General features: G+C 36.8%; 1 protein-coding gene, 1 long non-coding RNA gene and 1 pseudogene across 2 annotated transcripts; 1 reads left to right on the top strand and 2 right to left on the bottom strand.

The window, feature by feature from the left end:
• Window positions 1-2896: 2896 nt before the first annotated feature.
• On the top strand, window positions 2897-6905 carry LOC113288972 (glutamate-rich WD repeat-containing protein 1-like). The gene is made up of 12 exons (XM_026538133.1): window positions 2897-2966; window positions 3222-3376; window positions 3479-3557; window positions 3748-3933; window positions 4054-4152; window positions 4704-4872; window positions 4985-5091; window positions 5206-5347; window positions 5413-5471; window positions 6037-6161; window positions 6245-6362; window positions 6456-6905. Exons 1-12 carry the CDS (start codon window positions 2919-2921, stop codon window positions 6573-6575), a joined length of 1407 nt encoding a protein of 468 aa, XP_026393918.1. The 5' UTR covers window positions 2897-2918; the 3' UTR covers window positions 6576-6905.
• A 14296-nt stretch (window positions 6906-21201) lies between these two features.
• On the bottom strand, window positions 21202-21681 carry LOC113286073. The gene is made up of 3 exons (XR_003329092.1): window positions 21569-21681; window positions 21394-21459; window positions 21202-21315 (listed from the first exon to the last, which is right to left on the bottom strand). It is a non-coding gene; the product is annotated as an uncharacterized LOC113286073 (long non-coding RNA).
• A 303-nt stretch (window positions 21682-21984) lies between these two features.
• On the bottom strand, window positions 21985-22070 carry LOC113292260 (annotated as a pseudogene).
• Between the last annotated feature and the right edge of the window lie 1901 nt (window positions 22071-23971).

Here is a 23971-nt window from a genome sequence, read left to right as displayed (position 1 = left end):
CATATAATGGGAGAATTAGGTGTATGAATGAAGCTCATATCACGGAATTTATTATATCTTATGATTAGTGACCCAATCATCACAAAGCCAAAAGACGTTTCACTCCTCATTTATAAAAGCAACGATAAACCTTAAGTACCTGTCCTAGTTGTGCCTTTAATTGTAAAATAAACAAACAATTAAGTATAAGCACGATGCATATGATTTTGCATATCACCGACATGCCTATGTAGTCATTTATAATTTTCAGAATTGAAATAACTATAAAAAAAAAACCATGGAACCACTTTACTGAGTATAAATAAGTTTAATAAAGAAGAATTTACCGGTTACAAAGCTTTTACCAGTGCCGAAGGCCTAAAACCATGGACACAATAAAAACAAAAGTTAGCAAAACACCTAAATTCATTGAAATCAATCGAGTTACGGTGAAGGTAGGGATTGAAATTGGCTCATGTTTAATGATTTTGATGGAAAAAGCACTGGTGTGGGCCTATTTTGGACCAAAAGAACTAGGGATTGAAGGTGACGAAGGAAGATACTCGCCGCATATATCAAAAGAGAAATGGTATGGTATATGGAGTACACTTTTCCTATTTACATGTCACCATCTAAATGCGACATCCATGCGTCAATTTTTGGGATATATCTGTCATTTGCTAATTAGATAGTATCAGGCTCGGGTATATATGAAAGCTCGTGGTAGTTTATTAAACAATTTACAAGTCGTGGTATTGGACATAAATATACCTCCGGATGTGCCTTATAAACATAATTTAACCTTAAAATAAAACTGTTTAGTCAACTTTGATGTTGTAACAAGATGATATAAAAACTTGAAAACGCAAAACAATACAAATCAGAGAATTAAATAGTTTTTAAAACTACTTCAAAGGTGAGGATCATTCCTCTTACTCATCCAAGCTGTTTCTATGCGCCAAAATATAACTGCAGAAAATCCTATAGTCACATCCAAGTAATATCAAAAAACAGATCTAAGCCATAATGGAAGAAACTCTAAGTATTGACCTTTTGTGGTAAGTAAAAATGTATATAACCCCTTACCTGGAGAGCAGATAAATTTATCTTTCCTTACATTTGCAAACAAACTCTAAAAGATTTCTCTCTTAAATGGCTTTTCGCTCCTTATATATGAATTACATACTGGATGATAACTAATTCGGATAGTGGAGTACAATTAATAAAGCCTGTTATTTCGGATCTGATAAGAGCGATCCTATTGCGCCATCTTGTAGTCATCATGCTTTTCTTCACTTGTTTTGTGTGACTCTTGTGACGTCATATCATACGTCAGTAGTGACGCGGTGGACAATATCAAGCATAAGAGGTGCGCCATGCATCAATTGAAATTGACAATATCAAACAAATCAGCAACAAAACGAACACAAATATATACTACAACAAACCAAACCCATTTTATTTCACTAAAGGAAGATTACAAAACTTGTCCATCACATGGACCAAAACAGACCATCACCCTCTTAGTGATGCCTCATTCTCTCAAACATGAGACTAACTCTACAAACTCTGTAGCCAACTCTCTTATCTTTTGATTTCTAATGCCTCTTACACTGTCTATGCAGTATTTACATATCCAAAACTTTTGTGCAACCGCTTGCACATCCTGCAGACAGCCACATGTCTACAGGTAGTTTTCTTAACCGCCAATTTGCTTTTTCAACTGCTACCTTTTGTGTTGTCAAGTCAAATAATGCCACATCTTTTTGGTGGTTAAAATATGCCAAACTTAGTTATAAAGCCTCTTTATAACCGTCTCAACCAATTCCTTTGCTCTGGCATGCTTGTGATGCACACACCACTAGTAACTGACAGCTTGAAACCATATCCAGCAATCATTGCACTGTGCGCAACTTGGCCCATCCCAATATTGGACAATGATTGTGCTTTTCTCAACTTGGCCTCTTCCAAGTACGATAATAGTTACCCTTCACTCAACTTGGCCTCTACCAAGTACGACAATGATTGCACTACATTTATCCCGGCAATGCACTTTGCTTATTTGGATTTCTGGTATCTATATATAACTTCGTAATTTTTGTTCACAAATACAGAGAAGGTAATGCTACCTCGCATATTTTGGCAAAAAAAAAACAACAAATGGATTAGAGCATCTCCAATAGAGGGTGAAAGTTTTATTTTCTTTTGACACATAGGATTTTAGACCCTCATTTTGATTAAATCCATCTCCAACAGTAGGTCCTATAAAATATGAAGGGTATCAAAATAAATATGAAAGTCTTAAAGAAAGTCTTATTTAGACCTTGGGAATGACCCCCACATCATCTTTTTGACTATTTTTTTAATTACTATATTTAAATAAAATTTTCTAAACCAATAAGAAAAAAGGAATCACTTTTATCTTTATCAAAAAATACAAATCCTAAAACTAACACCCCATACTACTGAAGATGGTTCATGTGAAAAACATTATTCTTTCCGCTACATATGTAAAACAGTCCGCGAGTTATAACCATAAAGGTGTCACTATCCATCTACAAAAAACCTATCAAAACAAAAGTAACACAAAAACCCCAACAAAACAAAAGTAACTCGCGGTTGATAAAACCAATTTTGAAATTTGGGGTTTTTATATCAATTTTTAAAAATTTAGAATTTTTGTATTAATTTTGTTTAAGATGGAGTTTTAATGGATCCTAACATTTGGAGCACCCACTGTTGGAGACGCTGTTAGCCAACCTCTTAATTTTTGACGGATTTTATGTAGGAGGATACTGTGGGATGGCTTTGCCCCGTTTTGTAAAGCCCACTTAGTGTTAGAACGGTAATTTCAACTCTTATAAAACTCTATAAGTACCCTGCTCTTCTCGGTTGAGCTTATCTTGAAACCCTGGTATTCTCTTTGGGAAATAATCAAAATGGCACGAGGTCTAAAAAACCCTAAAAAGGCCGACAGAAAAGCCAAGGTATTTCAACTTCCGTGGTTTTTTTATTCTTATTGCGTGGTTTTTGTTACTTAAATTACTGTTTTTTTTTTTTGCATTCTGGTTTTGGTGTAATTAGAAGAGGGCCAATGGTGAATCTTCATTTCTTCCGGTTTTTTGATTCTTATTGTGTGGTTTTTAGATCTTTTTTCTTCTGTTTTTTTTATTCTTATTGTGTGGTTTTTGTTACTTAAATTACTGTGTTTTTTTATTTTATTTTGGTTTTGGTGTAATTAGAAGAGGGCCAACGGTGAATCTTCAACAGTACCATCTATGCCTGCAAAAATATGGCAACCTGGTGTAGATCCATTAGAAGAAGGAGAAGAATTACAGTGTGATCCTTCTGCATATGATCGTCTTCATGCTTTTCATGTTGGATGGCCATGTCTAAGGTATAATACTAGGATTTTTTATCTTTTTTCTGTTACTTGAAACAGAAAGTTCGAATATCCCCCCAATATATGTGTATTCATTGATTAAATTCAAAATTGCAGCTTTGATATCTTAGGGGATACACTAGGTATGGTCAGAACCGAGTTTCCACATACAGTATATTGCGTCTCAGGGACTCAGGTTTGGTACTGACTTTTTAAATTGATTATTTTTATTGGGTGAAGATAAAAATAAAATGGGATTTTCTTATGGTTGGTGTTTGATAACTTAGATAACCCAATAGAATTCCAAGAAGTTTTTGTAACTTCATTTGATTTCAATGGATTTTTTGGAGTTCAATCTGAGTAAGTGAATTTGAGGTGTTTTGCAGGCAGAAAAAGCTTCTTGGAATTCTATAGGGATATTCAAGTTATCAAATATATCCGGAAAAAGACGCGACTTAGTGCTGGGTAAAGCTGGTGGTGATGGGTCTGATATGGAGGACAGTGACAGTAATAGTAGTGATGAAGAAGAAGAGAGTGAAGAAAATGGTACACCTTATCCTCCGGCTTTGCAGGTAATTTTTGCGCTTGTAGTTTGTCTATTTAAGATTTTTCTACCTGCTTGGTTACCTGAATTTGGTTGGTTCACTCGACTAGCAATCAACATAATTTTGGTTGCTGCAGTTCTTGAACAGATACATAAGATAGCACACCAAGGAAGTGTAAATCTCATACGGGCAATGAGACAGAGCCCTCATATATGTGCGTCATGGGGCGATACTGGCCATGTACAGGTTAGCCTTGTTATTTATAAACTCCACCTCGCCACTAATATGTTGCTTTGTAACTCCTCAAAGGTCGAATGTGAATATTGTTTAGTTGGCCTGTTTATGTTTCCTTATATATGATAAGTGAGAACAGTTTTTGAAGCATATAAATAGGTAAGATGTTCTGTGGTTCTTCAAGAGTTGGAAAGATCTGTTTACCTTTTCGTGCTATTTTGAGTGATAATATGCAACTCCTCTCCATTGTCCTTACAGAGTTGTGATGTTAAAATTTGATTTTTCAAATTGTCGTGACAACTCTTCTGTTCATTTTGTCCCACATTTGATGGCTTATGCTTTAGTTGCTAATTTGGCTTTACATAAAATGGGTGGTGACTTTCTGTTTCGAATAGATCATTATTGTTACTCTGAAGTTACGTTGAGTTACATGTTTGTAATCCTTAGCGAGCGAATCTATTTTGAAATTTTGCAAATAGCAATAATGTTCTATGTCATACATGAAATCTTTCAAGAACCCCTCTCTTACTAAACACTGAAACATGTTTAATCTTCTTATAAAGATCTGGGATTTCAGCAATCATCTTAATTGTTTAGCTGAATCAGAAACTGGTGTCAGCACAGGAGCATCAAACGTAGTTTCTCAGGCCCCATTAATGAAGTTTGGTGGCCATAAAACTGAAGGATTTGCAATAGATTGGAGTCCTCTTGTGCCTGGAAGACTAGTATCTGGTATGCTTGTAGCTTATGACTTTATAGTATTTGTTGGTTGGTGTTGTTTTTGAGGATTTTAAACGCAAGATGAATACAATATTAATAAATTGAGCACCTTTTGTGCTCTCAGGGGATTGCGATGGTCGTATCCACTTATGGGAGCCTTCATCTGATGCAACGTGGAATGTGGGAAAACCTCCATTTGATGGGCATGACTTAAGTGTGGAAGATCTCCAAGTATGTGCGAACTTGAAGATGTAACCTTTACTCTATGTTTAATTTAACCACTATTTGGATTATGTAATGGCTTCAATTTGTAATGTTCTTTTTGTTTCATTGTTATTTATACAGTGGAGTCCTATATATAGTGATATTTTTTCCTCTTGTTCTGTTGATGGAACTGTTGCTGTGTGGGATATTCGGATTGGGAAAAAACCAGCTGTATCTATAAATGCACATAAAGCTGATGTGAATGTTATCTCATGGAATGGGTATGTAAAAATCATATATCTTTTCATACGGTGCTTCTTTGTGCTTATATTCATGATCTTCTCGCACATTCTTTCATGATGATTTCGACAGGCACATTTTCTATTCACAATCTTCGTATGCTCAAGGTAATCTATTAAATTGTTTTCAATCTCAGTTTATTTGATCTTTGTAAATATTGTGCCAGCATCTGGAATTAAGGTATACATAATAAGTATAGTTTAGCTTCTTTGCATTACTTCGGGCCCTCGTTGATTTATGATAGACGCTTTCAAATAGGGCTTTGTAGTAACCAACCCTTGCAGATTTCATCATGTTTCATTTTTGCATTTTCATTCTAGTTGAAAAGAATTATATCAGTAGGGCTTGTTACATCTTCGACTTGGTTTTGCATGTGATCTCTCACCTACACTCTCATACATCCATTATTCTAGAAATGAAATCTGTGTTGTGTTAGGCGTGAGGCGAGGGGACTCGTGCGCCTAGGCGAGTGCCTAAGGTGCCTTTTACAACATAGAGTGAAATGTTGGCTAAGTTTTCGCAAGTTTGTGATCTTTTTGACGTGTAAGATTTTCTGATTGTTGAAAAAAATTATATCAACTTCTTGTCTTGTCATGAGGTTTCTCTGAATAGAACTATTCTTCAATTTGTATCAGAGTTTTTTTTTTCTGACTCTTTTTTTCTGTATTTTAGCCAGGAGATTCGAGTGATACGGTAGTTGCACACTTTGAATATCATAAACGCCCCATCACCTCACTTGAATGGAGTCCATATCAGTCTTCCATGCTGGCGGTTACTTCCGAAGACAATCAGCTAACGTAAGAAGCATTAAGAAGCATTTAATAAATGAATTTCTAAGTAACTTTTCGAATGTAATTTTTCTTTTGATTTGCATCTCCAGAATATGGGATTTCTCCCTAGAGAGAGATGAGGAAGAAGAAGCTGAGTTCAGAGCAAGGATGCCAGAGCAAGTGAACTCCCCAGAAGATTTGCCACCCCAGCTTCTTTTTGTTCATCAGGTGATAATCATTTTGCCCTTCTTAATTTAGATGAACATATGAGCCATATTTCTGTCTAGCATTTGTTAATATTTGAAATATTGGGATAAATAGGGTCAAAAAGATATGAAGGAACTACATTGGCATGCGCAGATCCCGGGGATGATAATGACTACAGCTTCAGATGGTTTTGACATCTTAAAGCCATCTAATATTGATACTACTATCCCATAAGCAACTAATGCTTACAGTTATATGTAGGAGCTGAAGCTGAACGGCGAGGAAGATCATCATAGGGAACCAACTTAATATTTCTTGTGTTCCATTTTTGTGCTGCCCAATAGGTGTTGTTGCTCAAGTTTTATCAAAAATGTCTGAAATTAAGAAGTGTGAGACTTGGTTACGAACTTCTCTTCTCTTGTGTGCACTTTCATCACTCTTGAGTCTACTGTGTGAAGAACTTGACTAATGTGCTGGTGTTTTTTGGATAATTGTTTTTGGTTTTAAGTTCAGTACATTTCAATTTTTATGGATGTGCCCAATTTGAAAATTCATCTTTCATCTTTTCCTTTCCTGCTTCAGCTTCCCTTTATTAAATGATGTGAAAGCAAGTTTAGATGTACTGAATATCTCTCTGACTGCAAGTTCTGCAGTTTCTCCTGCTGGTGTTTACATGATGCAAGTTCTGCAGTTTCTCCTGCTGGAATGTACTTCATGAGGGGCTGGTGTCTACATGCTTATGTGCAAGTGCAATGTAGTTTCACAAGAAAACTATACAGGAAAAACTCCGTATATTAATAGTCTTGGTGGCCTCTACAATCTTTTACTTCAGAAGGAGCCAACAGATAAGAAGAAAACTGCCATAGTTGCTGCTATTGTTCATTCTTTAAATCAAACTCATTCTCTGATCTCTCATGAAGTTTCTAAACCTATGGTGGAGATTCCAGACAAGGTAAAACCTTTATTATCTTCTTTTGGTGACTTATTTCCTGCTTCTTTTGGTGACTTATTTCCTGCAGAGTTACCCAATACCTTACCTCCACTGAGAGATTTACAGCATCAAATAGACTTTATACCTAGAACATACATTCCTAATCAACCTCATTATAGGTCAAGTCCTAAAGAGCATGAGATACTACAAGGACGGGTTGATGATTTGTTGCAAAGGGGTTTGATTAGGTTAAGCAAAAGTCCTTGTGCTAGTCCAACCTTTTTAATAGACAAGAAAGATGGTGGATAATATATGTGTATAGACTATAGAGCTTTAATAGAGTTATCATGCCATATAGGTTTCCTATACCAAGAATGGATGACATGATTGATACTCTCTCCGTTCCGATTTACTTGCTGTTTTAGGAATTTTCACGGATACTAAGAAATAACATAGGGGAAAATCTTTCCTAAAATACCATTCCTAATTAAACAGTTAAATGACCTAGGTTTGTGTTTCTTGAAAATACAAAATTTCTCAATCCCGTAGTAATGTATACTTGGGATGTACAACTGAGTATTTATCTAAATCCTTGGTTTTGATTTAACAAAATATTCCCTCCAATTCCAGAATCAATCAAATGAAAGTGGATAAGCCAAATACTCCCTCCAAGGGTCCTGATTAGAGCAAAATTTTCCCTCCAAGAATTTGATTGGAGCAAATATTTCTTCCTAGGATTTTGATTGGACCAAATATTCCTCAAGGATTCTGAGTGGACCAAATATTCCCCCAAATCCAATTCCTAAAATTACACATGCGTGGAATAAAGCGTCACTTGAAAATATACACACAGAAAATTCCCTCAAATATTTTGCCTAAATTTTCGTTTGAAAGCTTAATCAAAATTTAAAAAATTTTAACCAAAAATATTTCCCTCCTGTTCTTTTCAATTCGTTTATAAAACCCAGTTGTTCTTTCACCTCTTCCAATTCCTTATATTCATCTTTTCCTCTTCCCTGAGGGTTTAGTGTTTCTATGGACATTCTTACTGATTGATTTTTTAGCATGTTTGATTCTACGCAAATCTCACACTTATGATTTTGATCTAAAGTGAATTTGGATATGTGGCCTACGCTAGCCAGTTTATGCATTAATTTGTAATTTACATGACCAAGTCTACCATGCCAAACGTTCGATGACACACACATGTAAGCAGAAGAATCATTCAATTTCACTTCAGAACAGGTTACATTAAGTTTGAAAAGACCCCCAGTCTTATAACCCTTACCCACATAATCATTGCCCTTAGTTACTATAAGTTTTCCAGACTCAATTGAAACTTTAAAACCCTTATCATCTAAAACAGAACAAGAAACAAGATTTTTGCAGATGTCTGGAACATGAAGAACTTCATTCAATGTGAGAGTCTTGCCAGATGTGAGCTTCAGACCGACCTTTCCTTTTCCTGTAACCTCTGATGCAGATGAGTTACCCATATATAGTTTCTCGCCTTCCCCTACCCTCTGGTAGGAGGTGAACAGGTCTCTGTTCCCACAAACATGCTTGGTTGCTCCAGAGTCTACCCACCACTCTATCACATTGGTCACCAAATTAACTTCAGACACTACAGCAGAAAACTCGTCCTTGTTCTTTTCAACCAAGTTAGTATTATCCTTCTTGTCCTTACGATGTCTATAGTGAACTGCCATATGGCCAGTAACTCCGCACGCATAACAAGCACCCTTAATTTTAGTAATGCTAGACTCTGGTTTTTGAAACATACCTTTCTTGGGAGGACCACGCTTAGAGTTACGATTGTTACTCTCATCTTTTCCAGCTTTGGAAGATCTGTGTTCAGTCATATGAGATTTGTTACTCATGTCCCTTGCAGAAGACACATTCTTGTCCTTGGTGCACAACATCTCTTCCACTTGAATTTTCTTTCCTTATTCAACCATGTTGATCTCGCCAGTTTCATGTCTTAGCTTTTTCTTGTACTCAGACCAAGAAGATGGTAACTTCTCAATTACCGCAGATACTTGAAACGTCTCATCAATGACCATACCTTGGCAAGAATATCATTAATGATCTCTTGAAATTCGAGAAATTGATCAACAACAGGCTTATCATTTGTCATCTTGAAGTCCATAAACTTCGCCACCAGAAATTTCTTGCTCCCTGCAGTCTCCGCTTGATACTTTGCTTATAACGCAGTCCACAAATCATAAGCACTGAAATTTTCTTTAGCATTGTAAAAATCATACATCGAATCTTCCAAACCATTCATGATATGATTTTTCGCCAGAAAATTACACCTCTTGTTATACTCGATCACCTCCTCAGTTAAACCTTCAGCATTCATCAATTCATCATGTGGAACAAGTACATAATCCAGTTCATGATGGCTTAGATAAAATAGCATCTTGGATTGCCATCTCTTGAAATCCTTTCCGTTAAACTTCTGTGGTCTTTCAACGTCGTTCTTTCCCATTGTTACAAGGAATAGTAACGTGTTAAGATTGTTGGGATCTTGCAACAATAGAGGAAACCTCAGATGTATCAAACAATAAATATAAAGAACCGTATCAAACAACTCTACCACGAACAAATTGATGCAGGCAGAATCAAAGGTTCAACAAGCTGTCCTTAACACATTAGTTCGCTGGTATATTCTGAAGTAATGCTAAACCCCAATGTGCGAAGATGTGTCCAGGATAAGACTTCTCGATATAACTTGAGTTAGCACAACGCAAGCTACCCACTCTTGAACTCAGCAACAGGGATGGAAGTAAAACGCCGCACAAAATACAAGAAGAAGAAGAAAAGTAGACCTAGAGATAGTCGCTGCTTGTGTGTTTTGAAAACAGAATTTCGAGTCATATTTATAGGATGAGATACTTGCAAATCAAGTTAGGTTTTGGTTTTCATCAAAAACAAGTAAAACTCGTAAAAGGAATTTCCCACAAATAAAACTCTTAAGAAAATATTTTTGGAATTAATTTCCTAAAGAAAAATTCGCCAAAAATAAATACAAGTAGAACATGAAGTTGGTGCATGGTATACGCGCATGGGAATGGTTCGAAACATGTATTTTTCGGCCCACCCGCTCCACCCACAGTGTTTTACATCATATCCATGAGCACATGGTTATACAATGGAGTACCTCTTTAGTTTTCTGCAATGTGGGACTAAAGGTTCCATTTCATTCACTCCAAAATGAGTGAGTATCCTTAGACCCTTAGGTCATGAGATCAAACCACACCAAGACCAAAAATCCATTTACTAAATAAGTCATTTTCTCCAACAATTCCCCACATGAATGAAATCTCGGTAAATAACGAAAAATCAGAGTACGGAAAATACCATTTAGGCAAAGGTGTCCATGAGGTCTTGAACCTTGCTTAGTGAGAAGTTATCGGAACTACTAGCTAGTCAGTGAACGCGATGTCTTGAACTTCTAGCGTTTGGTGTAATTCTAATAACATCCACGCATGATATCCTCCAAGTGTTATTAAGTTCATGCCGTTTTGTCCATTTTGGCCCTGGACATATCCTGTTTCTCAGAATGCTCTAGAGAATCGGCTCCATTCTCATAGTAAGCGACCCACTTCCTCATTCAGATAGGTGAGTTCCATCAAGAGTGTTTACTGCTATACCCCACTTCAATCTTAAATTGAAACTATAGAACTCATTAAGACTTAATCAAAAGTCATCCTCCACATGCAATCACACTATCACATCAACACCATAGGGAAGGGACAGAGAATGAAATTCTCTGATAATGTTTACCTTTACCCATCACAAATTAGTTGTCTCATTCGAAACCTTGATATTGGGATCTCCAGTCAGCAAGGTTGAGTATCCTTCATGGCAAGTGTAATTATTTGAGCCTAAGCTCCATCCCTTTCGATGCTTTACTAACTATCTCCTTGGACAAACCTTTCGTCAAAAGGTCTACGATATTCTCCTTGGATCTTTTCCAATCTATGGAAATAACGCCTGTTGAGATTAGTAATTTCAAAGAATCATGTCTTCTACGCATATGTATATACTTTCCATTGTAGAAGCTATTCTTAGCTCTACCTATTGCAGATTTGCTGTCACTATGTATAGATATAGCTGGCACAGGATTATGCCAGAGAGGAATATCTTCTAAAAAGTTTCTTAGCCATTCAGCCTCCTCTCCTGCTTTATCTAACGCAATAAACTCCGACTCCATAGTTGAGCGAGCTATACATGTCTTTTTGGAACTCTTCCAAGATACAGACGCACCTGCTAGAGTGAATACATATCCACTCGTAGACTTAGACTCCTCTGAGTCTGCTATCCAGTTTGCATCGCAAAATCCCTCAAGGACGGCCGGATACCCTTCGTAATTGAAACAAAATGTCATTGTGTACTTCAAGTACTTTAACACTCTAATAAGTGCATCCCAATGTTTCTGCCCTGGATTACAAGTATACCTACTTAACCTACTCACAGCATAAGCAATGTCTGGTCTCGTACATTTCATCAAATATATCAGACTTCCTATGACTCTCGAGTATTCAAGTTGGTTAACACCTACACACTTATTCTTCATGAGTTTGCAAGAAGAATCATATGGAGTGCAAACAGGTTTACAGGCAAACTGATTATATTTCTTAAGTATGGATTCAACATAATGAGACTCACTCAGACTATAGCCATTAGAAGTTTTTCTAATTCCATCCCTAATATGATATCAGCGGGGCCTAAGTCTTTCATGTCAAAGTTCTCATTTAACAGTTTCTTAGTGGTATTAATAACATCCATGTTTGTACCTAGTATAAGCATATCATCAACATACAAGTATACAATCACACAGGAATCCTTGACAAGTTTAGTATAAACACACTTATCAGATTCATTAATTCTAAAACCACTAGAAATCATCACATGATCAAATTTCTCATGCCACTGTTTCGGTGCTTGTTTCAATCCATACAAGGATTTCTTCAGTTTACAAACTTTCTTTTCACAACCTTTAACTACAAAGCTTTCGGGTTGTTCCATATAGATTTCTTCATCTAAATCACCATTCAAAAACGCTGTCTTTACATCCATTTGATGTATCTCTAGTTTATGGACAGAAGCTATACCAAATAACATCCTAATGGAGATAATTCTACTCACCGGCGAATATGTATCAAAGATTTCTATACCTTCTATCTGTTTATAGCCTTTCGCTACCAATCTAGCCTTGTATTTTTCAATAGTTCCATTTATGTTACGTTTTCTCTTGAAAATCCATTTACAACCTATGGCCTTAAACCCTGGAGGTAAATCTACAAGTTCAAAAGTATCATTTTCTCGAATGGAATCCATTTCACTAATTGAAGCTTCTTTCCACCACGGAGCTTCAGGACAAGTCATGGCTTCTTTATAAGTCTGAGGATCAGACTCGTCTAGGTATGTAATGCAACCAGGATAGGTTTTCTTAGTTTTAACCCTTTTACCTCTTCTAGGTTCTATTTCTGCTTCATCTTCCTCTAAAGGTAATGACCGACTGGTTGACGGAAATTCTAGGAGATCATTTAAACATCTCTTTCGAGAATCATGTTTCATAGGAAATACATTCTCAAAGAACTCAACATCCCTAGACTCCATGATAGTATTCAACCCTATGTCAGAAATTTCAGAACTCACAACCATAAACTTATGAGCACTAGAATGCTCAGGATACCCTATAAAAAAAAAATCAACGGTTTTGGGTCCTATCTTAGTTGTCTTAGGAGGAGGTATGGCCACCTTTGCCAAGCACCCCCATACTTTGAAGTAAGCATAAGATGGTTGTCTACCTTTCCATAACTCATATGGAGTTTTATCTGATCCTTTAAAGGGTACTATGTTCAGGATGTAATTGGCTGAGAGGATAGCCTCCCCCCAAAAGTTTGAAGGTAATACTGAACTAATCAACATGGAATTCATCATATCCTTAAAGGTACGGTTTTACGTTCAGCTACACCATTGGATTAAGGTGAATAAGGGGCTGTAGTTTCATGTATTATGCCATGTTCTTTACAGAAATTTCCAATAGGAATTTCATATTCACCACCACAGTCAGACCTAAAAGTTTTAATGATAGCATTCAATTGGTTTTCAACTTCACGTTTATATATCTTAAAGGCTTCTAAGCATCGTCCTTCCCTCTAAGCAAATAAACATGATAGTACCTCGTACAATCATCTATAAAAGTGACAAACCATATCTTGCCACCTCTAGTTTGAACTGACTTCATGTCAACTAGGTCTGAATGGATTAACTCTAAGGGTTTAGTGTTTATATGGATATTCTTACTGAATGATTTCTTAGCATGCTTAGATTATACGCAAATCTCACACTTATGACTTTTATCTAAAGTGAATTTGGGTACGCAGCCTATGCTAGCCAGTTTATGCATTGATTTGTAATTTACATGACAAATTCTACCATGCCAAACAATCGATGACACACACATGTAAGCAAAAGAATCATTCAATTTCACTTCAGGACAATTTACATTAAGTTTATAAAGACCCTCAATCTTATAACCCTTACCCACATAATCATTGCCCTTAGTTACTATAAGTTTTCCAGACTCAATTGAAACTTTAAAACCCTTATCATCCAAAACAGAACAAGAAACAAGATTTTTGCAGATGTCTGGAACATGAAGAACTTCATTCAATGTGAGAGTCTTGCCAGATGTGAGCTTCAGACCGACCTTTCCTTTTCCTGCAACCTCTGATGCAGATGAGTTACGCATATAGAGTTTCTCGCCTTCCTCTACCCTCTGGTAGGAGGTGAACATGTCTCTGTTCCCACAAACATGCTTGGTAGCTCCAGAGTCTACCCACCAGTCCATCACATTGGTCACCAAATTAACTTCAGACAGTACAACAGAAAACTCGTCCTTGTTCTTTTCAACCAAGTTAGCATTATCCTTCTTGTCCTTACGATGTCTATAGTGAACTGCCATATGGTCAGTAACTCCGCACGCATAACAAGCACCCTTAATTTTAGTAATGCTAGACTCTGGTTTTTGAAACATACCTTTCTTAGGAGGACCACGCATAGAGTTACGATTGTTACTCTCACCTTTTCCAGCTTTGGAAGATCTGTGTTCAGTCATATGAGCTTTGTTACTCATGTCCCTTGCAGAAGACACATTCTTGTCCTTGGTGCACAACATCTCTTCCACTTGGATTTTCTTTCCTAATTCAACCATGTTGATCTCTCCAGTTTCATGTCTTAGCTTTTTCTTGTACTCAGACCAAGAAGATGGTAACTTCTCAATTACCGCAGATACTTGAAACGTCTCATCAATGACCATACCTTCAGCAAGAATATCATTAATGATCTGTTGAAATTCGAGGAATTGATCAACAACAGGCTTATCATTCGTCATCTTGAAGTCCATAAACTTCGCCACCAGAAGTTTCTTGCTCCCTGCAGTCTCCGCCCGATACTTTGCTTCTAACGCAGTCCACAAATCATAAGCAATGATATTTTCTTTAGCATTGTAAAAATCATACATCGAATATTCCAAGCCATTCATGATATGATTTTTTGCCAGAAAATTACACCTTTTGTTATACTCGATCGACTCCTCAGTTAAACCTTCACTATTCATCAATTCATCAAGTGGAACAAGTACATAATCCAGTTCATGATGGCTTAGATAAAATAACATCTTGGATTGCCATCTCTTGAAATCCTTTCCGTTAAACTTCTGTGGTCTTTCAACGTCGTTCTTTCCCATTGTTACAAGGAATAGTAATGTGTTAAGATTGTTGGGATCTTGCAACAATAGAGGAAACCTCAGATGTATCAAATAATATATATAAAGAACCGTATCAAACAACTCTACCACGAACAAATTGATGCGGGCAGAATCAAAGGTTCAACAAGCTGTCCTTAACACATTAGTTCGCGGGTATATTCTGAAGTAATGCTAAACCCCAACGTGCGAAGATGTGTCCAGGATAAGACTGCCCGATATAACTTGAGTTAGCACAACGCAAGTTACCCACTCTTGAACTCAGCAACAGGGATGGAAGTAAAACGCCGCACAAAAAACAAGAAGAAGAAGAAAAGTAAACCTAGAGATAGTCGCTGCTTGTGTGTTATGAAAACAGAATTTCGAGTCATATTTATATGATGAGATACTTGCAAATCAAGTTAGGTTTTGGTTTTCTTCAAAAACAAGTAAAACTCGTAAAAGGAATTTTCCACAAATAAAACTCTTAAGAAAATATTTTTGGAATTAATTTCCTAAAGAAAAATTCGCCAAAAATAAATACGAGTAGAAGAGGAAGTTGGTGCATGGTATACGCGCATGGGCATGGGTCGAAACATGTATTTTTCGGCCCACCCGCTCCACCCACAGTGTTTTACAACATATCCATGAGCACATGGTTATACATTGGAGTACCTCTTTAGTTGTCCGCAATGTGGGACTAAAGGTTCCATTTCATTCACTCCAAAATGAGTGAGTATCCTTAGACCCTTAGGTCATGAGATCAAACCACACCAAGACCAAAAATCCATTTACTAAATAAGTCATTTTCTCCAACAATTCCCCACATGAATGAAATCTCGGTAAATAACGAAAAATCAGAGTACGGAAAATACCATTTAGGCAAAGGTGTCCATGAGGTCTTGAACCTTGCTTAGTGAGAAGTTACCGGAACTACTAGCTAGTCAGTGAACGCGATGTCTTGAACTGCTAGCGTTTGGTGTAATTCTAATAACATCCACGCATGATATCCTCCAAGTGTTGCTAAGTTCGTGCCGTTTTGTCCATTTTGGCCCTGGCCATATCCTGTTTCTCAGAATGCTCTAGAGAATCAGATCCATTCTCATAGGAAGCGACCCACATCCTCATTCAGATAGGTGAGTTCCATCAAGAGTGTTTACTGCTACACCCCACTTCAATCTTAAATTGAAACTATAGAACTCATTAAGACTTAATTAAAAGTCATCCTCCACATGCAGTCACACTATCACATCAACACCATAGGGAAGGGACAGCGAATGAAATTCTCTGATAGTGTTTACCTTTACCCATCACAAATTAGTTGTCTCATTCGAAACCTTGATCTTGGGATATCCAGTCAGCAAGGTTGAGTATCCTTCATGGCAAGTTTAATTATTTGAGCCTAATCCCCATCCCCTTCGATGCTTTACTAACTATCTCCTTGGACAAACCTTTCGTCAAAGGGTCTGCCATATTCTCCTTGGACCTTGTCCAATCTATGGAAATAACGCCTGTTGAGATTAGTAATTTCAAAGAATCATGTCTTCTACGCATATGTATAGACTTTCCATTATAGAAGCTATCCTTAGCTCTACCTATTGTAGATTTGCTGTCACAATGTATAGATATAGCTGGCACATGCCTATGCCAGAGAGGAATATCTTCTAAAAAGTTTCTTAGCCATTCGGCCTCCTCTCCTGCTTTATCTAACGCAATAAACTCCGGCTTCATAGTTGAGCGAGCTATACATGTCTGTTTGGAACTCTTCCAAGATACAGACGCACCTTCTAGAGTGAATACATATCCACTCGTAGACTTAGACTCCTCTGAGTCTGCTATCCAGTTTGCATCACAAAATCCCACAAGGACGGCCGGATACCCTTCGTAATTGAAACAAAAGGTCATTGTGTACTTCAAGTACTTTAGCACTCTAATAAGTGCATCCCAATGTTTCTGCCCTGGATTACAAGCATACCTGCTTAACCTACTCACAACACAAGCAATGTATGGTCTCGTACAATTCATCAAATACATCAGACTTCCTATGACTCTCGAGTATTCAAGTTGGTTAACACCTACACACTTATTCTTCATGAGTTAGCAAGAAAAATCATATGGAGTGCAAACAGGTTTACATGCAAACTGATTATATTTCTTAAGTATGGATTCAACATAATGAGACTGACTCAGACTATATCCATTAGAAGTTTTTCTAATTTCATCCCTAATATGACATCAGCGGGGCCTAAGTCTTTCATGTCAAAGTTCTCATTTAACAGTTTCTTAGTGGTATTAATAACATCCATGTTTGTACCTATTATAAGCATATCATCAACATACAAGCATACAATCACACATGAATCCTTGACAAGTTTAGTATAAACACACTTATCAGATTCATTAATTCTAAAACCACTAGAAATCATCACATGATCAAATTTCTCATGCCACTGTTTCGGTGCTTGTTTCAATCCATACAAAGATTTCTTCAGTTTACAAACTTTCTTTTCACAACCTTTAACTACAAAGCCTTCGGGTTGTTCCATATAGATTTCTTCATCTAAATCACCATTCAAAAACGCTGTTTTTACATCCATCTGATGTATCTCTAGGTTATGGACAGAAGCTATAGCAATTAACATCCTAATGGAGATAATTCTACTCACCGGCGAATATGTATCAAAGATTTCTATACCTTCTATCTGTTTATAGCCTTTCGCTACCAACCTAGCCTTGTATTTTTCAATAGTTCCATTTATGTTACGTTTTCTCTTGAAAATCCATTTACAACCTATGGCCATAGACCTTGGAGGTAAATCTACAAGTTCAAAAGTATCGTTTTCTCGAATGGAATCCATTTCACTAATTGAAGCTTCTTTCCACCACGGAGCTTCAGGACAAGTCATGGCTTCTTTATAAGTCTGAGTATCAGACTCGGCTAGGTATGTAATGCAACCAGGATAGATTTTCTTAGTTTTAACCCTTTTACCTCTTCTAGGTTCTATTTCTGGTTCATCTTTCTCTAAAGGTAATGACTGACTGGTTGACGGAAATTATATGAGATCATCTAAACATCTCTTTAGAGAATCACGTTTCATAAGAAATACATTCTCAAAGAACTCAACATCCCTAGACTCCATGATAGTATTCAACCCTATGTCAGAAATTTCAGAACTCACAACCATAAACTTATGAGCACTAGAATGCTCAGGATACCCTATAAAAACACAATCAACGGTTTTGGGTCCTATCTTAGTTGTCTTAGGAGGAGGTATGGACACCTTTTCCAAGCACCCCCATACTTTGAAGTAAGCATAAGATGGTTGTCTACCTTTCCATAACTCATATGGAGTTTTATCTGATTCTTTAAAGGGTACTATGTTCAGGATGTAATTGGCTGAGAGGATAGCCTCCCCCCACAAGTTCGAAGGTAATAATGAACTAATCAACATGGCATTCATCATATCCTTAAGGATACGGTTCTTACGTTCAACTGACTTTCATATTGAGGTGAATAAGGGGCTGTAGTTTCATGTATTATGCCATGTTCTTCACAGAAATTTCCAATAGGAATTTCATATTCACCACCACAGTCAGACCAAAAAGTTTTAATGGTAGCATTCAATTGGTTTTAAACTTCAGGTTTATATATCTTAAAGGCTTCTAAGGCATCGTCCTTCCCTCTAAGCAAATAAACTTGACAGTACCTCGTACAATCATCTATAAAAGTGACAAACCATATATTGCCACCTCTAGTTTGAACTGACTTCATGTTAACTAGGTATGAATGGATTAACTCTAAGGGTTTAGTGTTTCTATGCACATTCTTACTGAATGATTTCTTAGCATGCTTAGATTCTACGCAAATCTCACACTTATGACTTTTATCTAAAGTGAATTTGGGTATGCAGCCTATACTAGCCAGTTTATGCATTGATTTGTAATTTACATGACCAAGTCTACCATGCCAAACAATCGATGACACGCACATGTAAGCAGAAGAATCATTCAATTTCACTTCAGGATAGGTTACATTAAGTTTATAAAGACCCCTAGTCTTATAACCCTTACCCACATAATCATGGCCCTTAGTTACTATAAGTTTTCAAGACACAATTGAAAATTTAAAAACCTTATCATCTAAACCAGAACAAGAAACAAGATTTTTGCAGATGTCTGGTACATGAAGAACTTCATTCAATGTGAGAGTCTTGCCAGATGTGAGCTTCAGACCGACCTTTCCTTTTCCTGCAACCTCTGATGCAAATGAGTTACCCATGTAGAGTTTCTCGCCTTCCTCTACCCTCTGGTAGGAGGTGAACATGTCTCTGTTCCCACAAACATGCTTGGTAGCTCCAGAGTCTACCCACCAGTCCATCACATTGGTCACCAAATTAACTTCAGACACTACAGCAGAAAACTCGTCCTTGTTTTTTTCAACCAAGTTAGCATTATCCTTCTTGTCCTTACGATGTCTATAGTGAACTGCCATATGGCCAGTAACTCCGCACGCATAACAAGCACCCTTAATTTTAGTAATGCTAGACTCTGGTTTTCGAAACATACCTTTCTTGGGAGGACCACGCTTAGATTTACGATTGTTACTCTCACCTTTTCCATCTTTGGAAGATCTGTGTTCAGTCATATGAGCTTTGTTACTCATGTCCCTTGCAGAAGACACATTCTTGTCCTTGGTGCACAACATCTCTTCCACTTGAATTTTCTTTCCTAATTAAACCATGTTGATCTCGCCAGTTTCATGTCTTAGCTTTTTCTTGTACTCAGACCAAGAAGATGGTAACTTCTCAATTACCGCAGATACTTGAAACGTCTCATCAATGACCATACCTTCAGCAAGAATATCATTAATGATCTGTTGAAATTCGAGGAATCGATCAACAACAGGCTTATCATTCGTCATCTTGAAGTCCACAAACTTTGCCACCAGAAATTTCTTGCTCCCTGCAGTCTCCGCTTGATACTTTGCTTCTAACGCAGTCCACAAATCATAAGCACTTAACAAGAACAGAAACACGACTCACATAAAAGCCTTCTCATGCCGCAGACTGCTGCATCTGTAGTAGGATTCACAAAGCTGATGGAATGCAACGCGACAACAGCTATGCATCTTCAATCCAATGGCCATTGCTCTTAAAATATCTCTCTACCAAGAAAGAAGCAGCTATGCAGTACTTCACCTGCAGACACAAAACACTGTTAACAACGGTCTAACAGCAACGTTGTTAGATAAGAAAATTAGGCAAATGCAAGAGTGTAAACCAAATTTAGTTGGTTAGAGATAACACATAACATCACACATAGGAAAATAAAAAAACGATAACATAATCAAAAAGCAAAGATTGGTGGAATAGGAAATCATGAAAAGACCAAAGAAAGCAAGTTTAAGTTGAGTAATAAAGAAAGCAAGTTTAAACTGAATGCCTTTACGAATATTTAAGATAAAATATGCGGACACAAAAAAACCAAGAGGTACCTGCATCCGCCTCCTAACAACATTTAGCCGGTATGTAAATGTCTGACCAAACAACCCAGCTACAGCTCCACAAGATAGACGCAAGATATACTGAGAATGTAAACTACACAAACCATGACATATACTATTTTTAGGACTTGTAACCTACAAATCTACACAAACATGACTCACATAACATCGCGAGATCCAATTTCAATTCTTAAAGGAACACCCTGATGACAAGAAAATTTATTTCTAAATATTATGAGAAGAAAATACTAGGAATATGAAGGAGAAACAACTGGCATGTTCAGCCAAACTACGCAGAGAAAGCAAACATTTGAAGACTGAAACTTAGACACAGCAAACATTGGAAGATTACAATACCTTTAATTTTTTTTGCACAAAAGCATATTGTAATTACAAAAGTAAGAATAAAAAAAAACTACTATGAAAAAGCATTCAACATATAAGTTATCTTTGATTGATCATCTGAAATGTATATGAAACTGCATTCATATACTTTGGCAATGTGCGACTTGAGAGATCGAGTACCTTTTTAATATTTATCAGCACCTTCATCAAACACACCAGAACTTCCAACTCAGAAATACAGTTGCTTTTGATGCTTTAATCTACGACGCTCATCAAAACTTTCCCACCCTTCAAACTGCTTGTATGACATACAGTTGCTTCTGAGAATATCAATTGTGATTTCTGTATTATGAAGATCAAGAGTCGAGAGATGGGTGCACATTTTGAATAGCGTCGAAGGAAGGGATTTGAGGCCATTATTACTCAGATGCAGAGCCTACAAAACATGCGACTAAGTAAATGATGATATGATTCAGATAATTGACAATGGTAGGAAAAAAGAAGATTGGAGTACCTTAAGATACCGTAAACTCCCAACTGTGTCAGGCAAGTCTACCAAGATATTTGATGCAAGATCAACCTGCACCAAGAACAAATTTCAGATCACAAATCCAAGTTATACTTGTAACAAATAAGAATTTTTGGATAGTAAAGTAAGATCAGAATACTTGTCTTCCTGGTTGCGTTACCTAGATGTCTTGTTGGAAACACAGACATACAAGTTACGACTGATATGCGCGCTCAACAATATCCTTCCTCTTTATTATAAAAAAGTTGTGTGCAATCTTAGCACAAAAAGTCCTGAATCAGGTAAGATAAAGGTGACAAGTAAAAATCAATACCAATACCATAGAGAAGAAAAAGAGAAACCTAAGCACAGAGAAAGGCCGGAGGAAAGTGAAAACTCATCTTTACATGGTAAATCTTACTACAAGGGAGATGAAATGGAAAGTGGTTTTACCTGTTGTGCATCATCAACAATTTGAGCTCCTTGACATTGTGCACTATAAATTTATTGAAGTCATTGGGTAGGAGGTAACACCCTTGAGATACATATATCTTCAACTTGGATAGATCGTCCGACCAAACCACACCTCTGAAATCAACCAAAAATCTCTAAGGTGTTAACATCAATGAAATATTTAGACGCAAATTATCCATTTACGTATGAAATTTCCTCATTTACCTTGTAAATCTACAGTTAAAGCATAATAAATGTTTCATTCAAAACAAAGACGCCGTTGAAAGTAATGAAACTATAGAAAGAATGATAAGCTAGAGCTAATTATAGTCAGACTCTAATTGAGATTGGTTATTAGTGTGCCTGCCTATTAGACTCACCCTGATCCAGTCAAGTATAGTCAACACAGAGTAAGTGAGGCAAAAGGGTGCCAACAACATTATATCAAACTAGGGCCTCCTACACAGTTGGTATACTTGATTCATACTCTTAAAGATGAGTTACATGAAAACTTTTAAACTTATTTCCATTAGACTAAACCCTACCCGTCATGTATAATTATTAAAGAAACATAAACTTAACAATAAACCTTATTTTTGCAATTAACAATACATACCACAACTGAAATCGTAAATCAGAATCAGAAATCTAATATGCTCTCAGTTCAGATTCATAAATAATAACATATTCATAAATAATAACTATGTACATCATATTGAGAAGGTTTCTAGTCTGTTTACGACGATTCAAATCAAACCCTAATTAAATATGGCTTCGTCTGTAGAAAATCAAACCCAACCCTAAGAATTTCAATACCAAATCAACAAGTAGCAAGAAACCCTAAAATCGATTGAAATACTGAAACCCTAAAATATAATTTACAAACCGAAATCCTACAGATGATAAATACTTACAGAGATCTGTGAAATCGAAAACCTAAACTCGCTTAACAGACGATTGAAGATCAATTCTTCAAAGATTAGATGATTTGATAACAGATTAGAGAAAACCCTAAAACTGGTGATGATAAAACTGAAATCGAAACCCTAAACTGATGATGATGACGACGATGATGATTAAAGAACTGAGATCTTCAGTTGAGAATAACTAAAATCAGATGTGGTTAATATGTATTCATGGGGAAGAGAAGAGAAATGGATTTACTCGATGAGAAGGGGGAGAAAAAAAGAAAGAGGAAGGGAGACGAGAAATGTAGTTCACTACTCGATGAGAGGGGGATAAAATCATATCTTTAAGGGTGAAATTATCCTCTAGTGTAATTCATGTTGGGTGGAAAAAATGGCACATGGTTGAATGGCACACGCGCAAATACACATGTTACCCGAGTCTAGTGTGACCAAGCGTGTGAGCAGCACGCGTAAAAAATTAGCCTGTTACGATTCGTAACGGCTGGCATCTGTTACGAATCATAAAAAAATTCGTAACGGCTTCAGCGTGTTACAACCAGGTTGTAACGGCTTTTTGTAACAGAAATATTCGTAACGGCTGCTGGGCCGTCACGAATTTTAGTTGCGAATCTGGAAAAATGGTGTAGTGACGAACAAATTGATGAGGGCAGAATCAAAGGTTAACCAAGTTGTCCTTAACACATTAGTTCACGGGTATACTCTGAAGTAATGCTAATCCCCAACATGCGAAGATGTGTCCAGGATAAGACTACCCGATATAACTTGAGTTAGCACAACGCAAGTTACCCACTCTTGAACTCAGCAACAGGGATGGAAGTAAAACGCCGCACAAAAAACAACAACAAGAAGAAAAGTAGACCTAGAGATAGTCGCTGCTTGTGTGTTTTGAAAAAAGAATTTCGAGTCATATTTATAGGATGAGATACTTTCAAATCAAGTTAGGTTTTGGTTTTCTTCAAAAACAAGTAAAACTCGTAAAAGGAATTTCCCACAAGTAAAACTCTTAAGAAAATATTTTTGGAATTAATTTCTAAAGAAAAATTCGCCAAAAATAAATACGAGTAGAAGAGGAACTTGGTGCATGGTATACGCGCATGGGCATGGGTCGAAACATATATTTTTATCCCCACCCGCTCCACCCACATTGTTTTACTACATATCCATGAGCACATGGTTATACGGTGGAGCACCTCTTTAGTTTT

Source organism: Papaver somniferum, chromosome 6, assembly GCF_003573695.1.
Source record: "Papaver somniferum cultivar HN1 chromosome 6, ASM357369v1, whole genome shotgun sequence".
Lineage (NCBI taxonomy): Eukaryota > Viridiplantae > Streptophyta > Magnoliopsida > Ranunculales > Papaveraceae > Papaver > Papaver somniferum.
This window is presented reverse-complemented; position numbering and strand designations above follow the sequence as displayed.

What these genes read in the sequence shown, in the direction of transcription:
- LOC113288972 (XM_026538133.1), top strand. Translation starts at nt 2,919, where the DNA reads ATGGCACGAGGTCTAAAAAACCCTAAAAAGGCCGACAGAAAAGCCAAG. An exon ending in GTTGGATGGCCATGTCTAAG is followed by an intron (nt 3,377 to 3,478) that starts GTATAATACTAG and finishes TCAAAATTGCAG; the next exon opens with CTTTGATATCTTAGGGGATA. An exon ending in TAAGTGTGGAAGATCTCCAA is followed by an intron (nt 5,092 to 5,205) that starts GTATGTGCGAAC and finishes TTATTTATACAG; the next exon opens with TGGAGTCCTATATATAGTGA.